The sequence below is a fragment of the Phaethon lepturus genome, unplaced genomic scaffold (assembly GCF_000687285.1).
Source record: "Phaethon lepturus isolate BGI_N335 unplaced genomic scaffold, ASM68728v1 scaffold43745, whole genome shotgun sequence".
Lineage (NCBI taxonomy): Eukaryota > Metazoa > Chordata > Aves > Phaethontiformes > Phaethontidae > Phaethon > Phaethon lepturus.
This window is the reverse complement of record NW_010540621.1, coordinates 13,034-24,323: the sequence shown is the minus strand read 5'-3', so window position 1 is coordinate 24,323 and position 11,290 is coordinate 13,034. Positions and strand designations below refer to the sequence as shown.

General features: G+C 41.8%; 1 protein-coding gene across 1 annotated transcript; it reads left to right on the top strand.

Moving 5' to 3' along the window:
- Window positions 1-2,245: 2,245 nt before the first annotated feature.
- On the top strand, window positions 2,246-11,076 carry CD9 (CD9 molecule; the record flags this gene model as incomplete). The annotated part of the gene is made up of 7 exons (XM_010287486.1): window positions 2,246-2,366; window positions 5,193-5,290; window positions 6,499-6,573; window positions 7,524-7,616; window positions 8,198-8,287; window positions 10,119-10,202; window positions 10,899-11,076. Coding segments are annotated over 7 exons (627 nt in total), but the record flags the coding sequence as incomplete, so codon positions are not given.
- Window positions 11,077-11,290: the final 214 nt, after the last annotated feature.

Here is an 11,290-nt window from a genome sequence, read left to right as displayed (position 1 = left end):
GGCTTGGGGCTGCGCAGCACGTGAGTTCCGAGCAAAACAAGCCGAGGCCGTAGGTTTCTCTTCTCCTAATGCTGCGGATCTGGACGCCTGTAAAAGCTGGAGACTGACCCAGGAAAGTGAGTCTCGGGCAGAGTATTATTAAACACTGGGTGACTTGACTGTAGGCTAGAAGCAGTGTGTGACTTCTTTCCATCACTAAACCCTCCTGGCTTTTGAACTGAAGTGAGAAGAGATTGCAAAAGGCTTTTTTTTTTTAATTGATGCTGTAGCAGTGAGCGCAGGTGGAGCAGCAACCCTCCTCTCTGCCGGTCCCCCTCTTTCACCTCTCCCTTCCCCTGGGGTGCTGCTGTGGCACAATAAATTGAAATAATGCTGTTGTGACATACTGTGTACTACCAAGGTTCTTCAGCATGGGTTCTTCAGCATAACTTAAAATTATTTTGTCAGCGTAGCCCTGACAAGGGAAGTGGCAGGTATGTGCAGGCTTTGTTCTTGCGGAGCACTTTGTGAGTCAGCCTGTGCCTATGCACCCGTGACACCAGCAAAGCGCCTTTTGCATGGGTCTGGAAACCTCTGCTTGGGTTTGGCTCTTTCTGCATTGTGTATCACTTCATCTCTTTCCCAGCTAAAACCCTGCAGCTCCTCTTTGAGGCAGGCTTGGGAGTCAGGTGCCTGCCATACAAGAAATGCCGGTTTTTCTGGCCCAGCTGGCCTCTCTATTTTCTTCACTGATACCCGAGCCCTTCAGCACTGCAGCTGGGATCCTTTCTGCTGCAAAGCTAGAAGGGATGTACCTTGCCTTAAACCCTTGCTTAGCTCCATCCTCTTTGTCCTCTCTGAACCTTCAGAGCTCTCCCTGTTTTCTTGGAAGAGCAAGCCTAGGAGGCTGGAGAGGACAGCGATGGGCAGCAAAGCTGTGCCTGGCTTTGGAGATGTGTGCTCCCATAGTGGGGAGGAAGGGCTCTCGGGCTCCCCGTTGGGAGAGTGTGGGGCTGGGGGAGCTGGGCTTGGTGTCAAAGGAGTATACCCACGGGTGCTTTCTGTGGGAATGTCTTCCCTCTTCTCACTGAAGACTGACATTAGTAAACACTTTCCAGTATCTTGGAGGTGAATCAAGAATGTTGTTCCCTTCTAGAAGGAACTTCTTATCAGAGATAAGGCTTTTTTTTCCTTTTCATGCATGCTTTGCCTAACCAGAGCTCCCAACTTTCTAAGCTTATTGCTTACTCTTAAGTTTAAATTTTTAATGTCTGCTGCAATGTGTGGTATTTCTGTCCTCATCTTACTTTTGTAGAGCTTTTTTATTAGTTAAATTGTCTTCAAGCGAGAGAAGGAAGAGCTGAGAAGCACACTCTCTCCAGCTGTCTGGTTTGTCCTAGTTTTTGGGGGGTTTTTTGCATGCAAGGTGACCCTAGGTTTTTCTTTTTAAAGAAGGGAGGATTCAGTGTGTTCAAAGCAAACTTAGCTTATGCAATTTGCAAACTTACCAGCATGCAATTCCCTCTTTCTTGCAAGACTGTTCTGATGCCTTCTACCAGATGCTTCATCCAGAAGCTAACTTAGACACACAATGACTTGCTGCAAATGGACACTGATGTTAAGAGGAACCTGGAGACATACAGGCAGGGGTGATAACAAAATAAAACTAAATATTATCTAAAACTTGACTGCATTGTTCCAGATCAGCACACAGCAATGTTGCTATTTCACCAGCCTGTATTTTCCTCTTCCTGTCAGTGCAGTAACTTACTGGACTGATTTTACCCTGTTTAGAAAAAGTGCTCTTTCTTGCAAAACTCTGTACTGTGGTACACTGACCTCTTAGCAGTCTGTTTAATATGCTAGAGCTTTCAGATGGCCTTACAAGGTGCTTTTTCTTGTGGTACACTTGTCCTTCAGTGTGAAGGTGTAAGATCACTAAGCCACACAATGCCATTGCAGTCACCCAGAATAGAACAGTGGGTGGAGGGGTCAGTGGAAATACTGATGCTTGGCACTTCAGTAAACCTTGGGTATTTTCAGAAAAGAACAAGCATGGCATTGTTCTCATATGGCATTGTAGCTTAATATGTAAACTCATCTGTTGACGAGATGCCTCATGTCAGGAACTAAGTTTGTTCTTGTTTTGGTATCCGCATCCTTTTATGCTGTTTGTCACCGCCTTTTTAAATAACAGAGCTGCATCCCGTGTTTATCTCTGTTACTAACGCAACAGTGAGTGTATTAATTGGTATTATTTAACCAGGCTTACTTTTTCTTACAGCTTGCAGGGACAGCAGTTCTTGCAATTGGACTATGGCTTCGGTTTGATTCGCAGACCAAAAGCATCTTTGAACTGGAATCCAACAACACTACTTTTTACACAGGTAAGCTAGGAGATGGCTGGGGGTGATAGATTCCTGACTGCTTAGAAACCTTCCTCTTCCTCAAAGACTAAAGACAAAACTGCCTGTGTGGGGCAGAGAGCAGCTGCCCCTGGCTGGTGTAGGGGCCAGCCTCTGTTGTGAGCTCCTGTGCAGACAGCAGCAGTGTCCTGCCAGCAGTTTCTTGGCTTTTTATACTTTTTGTACATCATTTTGTCTTTTTCCCAGCTTAAACCCTGCAGTTCCTCTTTGGGTGCTGTTGGGTAAGCGTCTTGTAATCCCAGGGGCTCCTGGTAGACACAGAGGATGTCTCTTCCTGATGTTTCTCACAATATGAGTCAGCAAAGTTTCATTCTAAATAAGTAGTTGTTGATGTCATCTGTGACTAATTTTTTTGTTCCAAAGTGACTACCCAAAACCACAGCTCTATCCCCTCATCTGTCCGAAGGGGCGTATGTACTATTGTCTAACCCTTATAGCCCTATGTAGGCTAATTTATACTCTGTACTGGAAAGGTTGCACAAATATCTTGGTCTGCATGAGCAACTATTACAGGCAATGTAGATCAATGCAGCTTTAGGCCAGGTGGAAGTTATTTCTCAATATAGTCTTTTTTGTAAGATTACCAATTAGGGGACAAAACCACATGTTGTTCAGTTTGTTATTCTAATGTTGTAGGAGTTCTGAACTGAAGAGGATTTTATCCTAACTAGGATTTTGATCTCTGCAGTCACTTTCAGGCTTGGGCAGAGGAACATATGCTTCTCTGTCATCTGTAGGTGCTCAAACTCTTTTTGAAACCAGGTAGCTAAGTTTGAAGACAACTGGGAACAAAGCAAATTTAAATATGCATCTCTTAACTACACGTCTGTCATCTTTCATCTGGACAATCCTTATACCTACATTTCACATCACTGTAGCACCTGGATTTGCTGTCTCCTGTATGACATTGCTCGGTAGCTATCCCCAGCGTGTGGTCGGCCTTTCTCTTGCCAAGGACAGCAGCTCTTCTGCTGAGCTACTCGGTCTGTCACAACACCCAAAATGGCCTCTAAAGGGTCAGTAAAGACTCTGTAAGGCACACTGGGAGGTGCAACTTACGTTGCAGCCTTGTAATACCAGTGTAGCCTGTGCTTACAGGGACTACTATTGGGAATGATGAGTTAGGCTTCTTAGAGACCATAGTTGGGTCTGTGACTTCAGGAAGAGGCCCAGGCATACAGACAGCTTATCTGGGAGAAAGTTTGTATTTCACCCTTGATATGCTGGCATGGTAGCAAACTGGGTGGTTCTTGCAGCTGCCAGGAAGATTTCCAGATGCTTTTAACTGGACCTTGGAAAGGGAACAGAAATCTAAACTTGGCCATTGAGCTGAATATTTAACGAAGTCTTATTTCGGTTAGTCTAAAACAACTCTTCAGCCCCCTAAACATAAAAGTTTTATGATGTGATACTTAAGCTACTGTCTGAATGCAGCCAGTGAAACCTACTTGAAATCTCTGTAGGTTAAACTGAGTTTTAAAAAGAAATTTAATAGGAATTCCTGTGTAACATGTTTCTGGGAGTAGTAACTGACTGTAGTTTCCAATAGGAAATTGAAAGAATCTGTCAACTTGCACCTAGTAACAAAGCAAGTTACTTCAGAAGCTTTCTATACTACTGGAATAAGAGGATCTGATGAACTCTTTTTTTCAAAATGGAAAAACTTTAAGCTGGGGTAAAAAACTTGGTGCCAGCACTTCCTGTTGATAAGAAATGTCATGCTTAATCACTTACATATGCTTAATCACGTAGATATTTTGGCAGCTAATCTTACTGGTTTGCATCTAGACAATATCATTTGCAAATGCTTATATATGGCTGGCTTTAAATAGTATTGATTGGGCTTCTGAAGGCCAGAACTGTATTTTTGTATCTATTGATAGAAATGTCATACTAATTTGAAATGCTTTGTGCTGATTCTTTGTCTCATGTTTCACCACCCTGATAATATTTTCTTGCTACCCTTTGGGAGTTCTTTACTTGCTACATCTTGCTGCTCTCAGCAGCTAGTAGCAGCTGTAATGCTTAAGCTGGCAGTTCTCAAGCTTAGGAGAAGAGGATTAGGCATAAATGGAGTTTCTTAGCCCAGAAATATTTGCCCTCTATGTTCCAACACTTGCTACCTAAATTCTGGGCAGAATGGTCTACAGGCTCAGCCATTTGATACAGTTTGAAGAAGTATCCGCTTCTGCAAAAGCAGAAAATGCTGAGTTTCTTGTAGTTAGAGAGGCTGTCAAGTTAGGCAGCTGAAGTATAGACTTGTACCACCATGACTAGTAGAATAATTCAGTGTTTCTTGATGGAAGAGCAGTGTAGGAAAGCATTTAAAGCCGTATGACAGATTATTATGATGCCTTTTAATACCCATTCTCCTAGAGGTAGCAGGCTTCAAGGATTCTTAGATGTTGATAAATCAGTAGCTCCAGCTGTCTAACTGCAACAGACTCTTCATCTGTTGATAACTCTGGCTCTGAGCCAGTTTTAAAATGTCTTAGATGGCTTACAGTTTGTCTTAGATGGCTTTATCTTGCCTGTTTTCTAAAACTTGTAGAACTGCAGTAGTGGTAAACATTGTTATAAGTTGAAATTTTTATTTATCAATACATTTCCCCACAAGTTTTTAGAGGGGTTTGCTTGCACAGCTCTCTTTTTCTTTGGAACACCTCAGTAAAGAATCTTAAACCTTGGCAAAAAGCTGTAAATGCTGTTTGTAGAGCAGCTAACTTCATACCTTGCTGCTGAGGTCTCAGCTAGCCTATTACATGTGTCTTGTTTTTTCCTCCCTAGGAGTTTACATTCTTATTGGAGCTGGTGCACTTATGATGCTGGTTGGTTTCTTGGGATGCTGTGGTGCATTGCAGGAATCTCAATGTATGCTTGGCCTGGTAAGTGTTCAGAGTAGTATTAAAGCTTTAGCAGCATGATGAGAAAGGAAGAAAAATGGTACTGTGCAGTTAAAGGGCAGCAGATGCTGATTGTTTTGGCTCCACAATTTTTAAACACATTTAACATTTTAGCATTACACAGATGACCATGTAGCTTCCATTTCTGGCCCTGAATCCAAATGTCATGTTCCATGTGAATACAGGATGACTCCAGGAGTTAGTGACATATTCAGATACTAAAGTATTGAGGCTGGGAGCATGTGTGAACACAGAACTAAAATGTTGATAAGAGTAATGCTATTTATTAAACAGTTTGTCCTGAACTGAAGACTGTGCAGTCTTTAATCTTTGAGACCAGAACTGTGTGGTATTTGATCCTTGAAACAACAAGCCTCTACTGTTCTTAACCACAGGATGAGCTCTTCTACTTATCAACTGCTCTGCAAGCCAATTATTGGAGAGCAACCTCATTGTTTTCAAACTAGAGGGGCCAGTAGAGCTTACTTGGATTCATGCACATCTGTACACTTGTGGAACTACTCATCTAAATAACCATAAGACTTAATTAATAAGGCTACTACTATAGCTGGTAAAAGAACAATTCCCCTTCTGTGTTATGGAAGAAGTTAATTCAATGTATTTCTTGCAAAATGATGCCTCTAGCCCTTTGTTGTAATTCTGAACATCTCTCTTAAAGTGCCTTTAAATGGCAGTGGTGCTTTGGACCTGGTAGTCAAACACAGAGATGACATTTATTTCTATTTTATGTGATACACAGCAGAGAAGTGACCATTAGCTCTCTGGGAGCTGGTGGCAAGCTAGGTATTAAGTAATGACTTCTAAAGCAATAGGAGTGACAAACAAGAAAAAAGAATTGCTGTCAGCTGTTGTGGTGTGCCTGAGTGACCTGAGCAACTTCAAAGTCTTGAGTTAACAGATGGTAGGTTTTAATTAACACTGATCAAAAAGGAGGACTTCTGCTTGGAAAACACTGCCAGGCTTTCTGACGCTCCTGGGAAGAAGTGCTGACCCAGTGCAGCGTGTTCTTTCTTAGTCTTACCAGTGTTTCAGAACTCCAACTGGAATCTGGTTGAGTGACAGTTACCACAAGGCTGGATGCTGGGTACTGGACAAGCTTGTGGTATATATGTGTGATGCTGTTTTGTGGTGCTGTGGTCTTAATTAATGATGTGGTCTGTCTTTTCTAGTTCTTCCTCTTCCTTTTCGTAATTTTTGCCCTTGAAATTGCTGCTGCAATCTGGGGATTTGCAAATAAAGAAAAGGTAGGTTGCTCTTAAAAACTGGCAGGGTGGTGGGATGCTGGAACAAACAGGTTGCCCAGTGAAGCTGTGGATGTCCCATCATGGGAAATGTTCAAAGTCTGGTTGGATGGGGCTTTGAGCAACCTGGTCTAGTTGAAAGATATCCCTGCCCATGGCATGAGAGCTGAACTAGATGATCTTTAAAGGCCCCTTCCTACACAAACCACTCTGTGAGTCTGGCTGCGCTCACAGCAGGCTAGCAGTCTGCCAAAATCTTTACCAGTACTGGTCAAATCCTGATTACCCAGGGAATTTGCAGGAGAGGAAGATGATGCATTCTAGGAAAACAAGACCAGAAATTAAGCTCTAATATTTAAAAATGAGACTGTAGCAGAGAGGTCAGAATCCAAGATGCTGTTGCATGCTAGAGGTGCCCTGCAAGCAGTACCTGGCTGAGCTGTGGAGCAAAGCAGGCCATCAGTGAAGCTTTACCATTTCTGGATATGAGCTGAGTCAGCTACAGGCTGAATGTTTCTGCATCTAAAACATGACTGATCTGGCCTGTCCCCTCACAAGCAGTCAGGATTCTGTCTTGTTTCAAAGTAAGGTGCTTGGTGACCAGGGTTGCTTTTCTGCTTGTATTATACAATAGGGGAATATAGCAACTTCTGGGGTACAGAAATTAATAGGGAATAGTTTTGTAACTGGTGGGCAAAGACTTGATTCTCTTACTCCTAGAAGCTCAGAGCTTTGGCAGGGAAACTGAATCTTATCTGTTTAGGTGTGGCTTTTAAGGTGAGTGTACCAGTTAGGCTCACCTGTTCTGGGTAAAAAATGCTGTCCGCCCTCTTTCTACATATCAGAAGGAAGGATATTGTACGTTACAGAATTATTGACTGACTTACTATATGGAAAACAAGTTTTCCATATAGTAAAACAGGAATACACCACAACTCTCTGCTATCCTGTAGGTTATTGAAGAGTTAAAGGACTTCTACATGGAAACATATGGAAAGAGATCTCAAGCAGCTGCCAGAGAGACCCTGAAGGCATTTCAGTTAGCTGTAAGTATGTGGTTATACTTAAACTAGACAGTAATGCAGCTTGTTCACTGTTCTGCATCTCATCTAGTCCCTTGTACAAGTCTAGTACCTTACTAACTAGAAGAAACCAAAGTAGTATTAGTAACAAACTGCAGAGAAGATCTTTCTGTATAGTATCACTGAATTCAGTATGCTTTTTGTAACTCTGAAGTGCATAGAACTAGTTCTTGTTTTCCTAAAGAAACTCGGAAGCAAGCTGGGAAACTCCAGATCTGTGGTATTGATCTTGAGGCACCATAGTATGCATGCCTGCATGTCTGTGAGGAGTTCATCTTTGTGTCTGTAAGGAGTACAAGCTATCACCAAAATGAATGTGTGTATATACTTAATGAGATCTAGCTCTTCCTTTCAGAATCTTGTCTTTTAATGCAATAAAGGCTTTTTAAAATTGTGTATATAGCAGTCACATTGTCAGGACTTCTAAGCAAACTTGCATAAGGTCTGTAATAAAACCTAATGTAATCTATTCCTCCTTTTTACCAAATACTGAGCAAAAATAAGGATTATTTAACCTGGTTTTCTTTTCCTGTTTTGTCTTGTAGCTAGACTGCTGTGGTCTTACAGGCGTTCTTGAGCAGCAATTCATGGACACCTGTCCGAAGAAGACCATGCTCGAGTCACTTTCTACCGTGGTAAAGCATGAATTAATTCACCAACAGCTCTGCCCAATGAGTAGAATGAGGAACATGTTTCTGAATAAACCCTTCCAGTCCATGGGAAGCTCCCATGTCACACTTACTTAGCAACCTATCTCTATAATCAGTCCGGTTGTGGAAAATCAACATACTCTTACTGTAGAAAGAACAAGCAGGGTCAGCAGAAAATCTGAACTTGCACAGGAAATGTGCAGTCTCTGTGTCACTAGACTCACTGGTTTGTTGGACAGTAAAGCCTAAACTTCACCTAAAAAAATATGCTAGAGAGCTCTGTTCTCCTGGCTGCTCCTGTTGCCAGAGTGCCTTCCTGGTGCTGTGTGGGAGCTGTCACCTCCCCTCGTGGTTAGGGAGAAGTAGAGCAGGAGGCGGGAGCAGGTCTGAAGTTTTAGCAAGGTAAAGGAGAGGGGTGTAATGCATTGGTGGCCTGTTTGAGTATGTCACTGTGAAGCCAATTCTCTGAATAGGATTCCCCTGTTGAAATATTGCTGAGAAGCATCTTGTATAGTTCTTAACTACCCGTTTTCCTCTTACAACTGTCCTGTCTTGCTTCATGCCCCAAGACAGCTTGTATGAGTCTTCCCATAGAAAATAAGGTTCTTATGATGCAGGAATTCAATTAGTAACTTGATTTTTTCATGTTATTTGTGCTCTTACTTTCACTAGAGATAATTTTTGTGCCTTCAAATATCTCACCACGTGAGATTTCAGTCTGTATTTAGATTGTATCTTTAGTCATGCCCATACAATCTGCTACGAGTTAGACTATGTGTGAGTAGCTGAGACAGCAAGTAGGTTTTCTTGTTTGCTTTTATTCTGCTAAGTGTGTTCTAGCTTCATCTGTTGACTTCATCTTGTGATGTGTTTATGGCCTAGTCCCAGCTGTGGAAAAACAGTAGATAGACTGTAAGATTAAAGGGATGTAATGCTGTGGCTAATCTGTGTGCCTCTAAGAAGCAGTGCTGTACTGATATTCTGATTTAACTGACTAATTCTTGCCGGTATATCCCTTTAGTCTTTGATTCAGTCTTTCCTTCTGGACTGGATAAGGAACAACTAAAGGAAAAGTAGTTTTCAGCAGCTCACTGTAGTCTGCTGCTGGAATGACAGGAGTTGGGATGAGACTTTGACCAGCTACCTGTCTCAAAGATTTTTACCTCTGTAAAAGTTCCTTGTCCTTTCTCTTAGCTACCATGTGACTTTGAAGAAAGGACTGTACTTAAATTTTTCTTGAGTTGCAGTGGTAATTCATTGTCCTGGGAGCTTCAAACTGGCACCTCTATAGCCTAGCATGTATGCATGCAGCTCAGGAGATCCTGCCATTCCCATGCATCATGTGTTCCTAAGGTGTCTGCAAAATTACAATAGCAGCTGGAAATATTAAGATGGGCTTTAAATCTATTTTGAGAAGGGCTGAGCAGTATGGTAACTTAAATGCTGATAGCCATTAGTAACAAGCCAAGTCTGGTACAACTACTGTTAGTCCTGATCTACCTGATCTACCTCAACAACTGCAGGTGTTGAGAAGGGGATCCTGCTGTAGCCAAGATGCAATTAAGAGGTTTAGATACTTGAAGAGTATATTTAAACTTCTCCACCAACTTTTGTGTTGGAACATCCCTGGCTTTCTTTGGAGATGTGAAAATAAAGGCCTGTTCAAAGCAGCTTTCAAAAGATGAGTCTTCGTCTCTAGTGCAAGCAGACTTGGTCAGAGGTGTAGCATCAATTGGCAGACTTGAGCTCAAACAAGCAAGCAGAAACAAACCTTTTGTATGTATGAAATGCTAATGAACAGTTGGTTTCTTTTCAGTCATGCCCTGCTGCCATTGATGATGTCTTCAATTCAAAATTGAATGTGATTGGAGCAGTTGGCCTTGGCATTGCTGTAATAATGGTGAGTTTCCAGGTTATTTAGAAGGTAGCTGTATGGCCAAAGGATAGTTACAGAAGTCTGAACAGTGCCTGTCATATCAGTCTACAGTCTTATTCTACTAACAAGTACTAGCAGGATCAGGGTGTGTGCTGTGGGGCCCTGAGGCAGTGCAGAGGGTGGGGTGTCTTGGACGCCCGTGTTTCTGCTTTGGAATAAGATCTGCCTTCTTGTAGCTTTAGCAGGGGTGAAGCTGTATCAGTAGTGTGTGTGTATATATATGGCAAAGATGTATTGGTCATATTGCCAGCCCATTTCTTAATTCTAATACCTTTTGGCAATCCTTGCTTTTATTTCCTTTATAACAACTAAAAACTCTGCTAGAGAACTGAAATAACTGCTAGTAAGAAAACTTGCACTTTCTTGTTTGATTTCTCTAGAGGAAAGTATGACTTGGATGCAGATGAGCTGGGATGATCAAAGATTTCTTAGGAGATATGGCAGTGGCTTATAGTTGACCTATTTTGAAGTATTGAGGGCAGTGGGGATTCATGAGAATGGACTGAAGTTTGGGGGTGGTGGGGAGGGGCAGACACATGAACTGCAGAATAAAGTGTTAATGTGGCCTGTGAGCTGGTAAGAGCAGCCCTGCTTGTCCCCATGTTGATAGAAGAATGTGCTTTGGTCCCCTGATTTCTAACGTACTTGCTTTCTTTACAGATTTTCGGCATGATATTCAGTATGGTTCTCTGCTGTGCTATCCGCAAAAACAGAGAAATGGTTTAAGAGCTCAAAACCCAAGACTGCTGCACTATAAAATCTTTGTCATTAACTTTAGCGTTCTGAAAGCATTTCTAAAAAGTTATATATTTGTTACCTTTTTAATGCTTTATTTGGTACTGATGTAGGTTTGCTTTTCATGTTGTAGGTTAATGATAAAAGTATATCTGACTCAAGACAAATATTGTACATAAAATATCTGACTTTCTTGAAACTTAAGTAATTTGGATGTAATTTATGTTGGAGACAATTTGATACTTAATAAAGAGTAAGATGTATTGTATGTTTGTGGGGGAGAAGAGATTTTACTGGGCTTATTAATCATACTATTT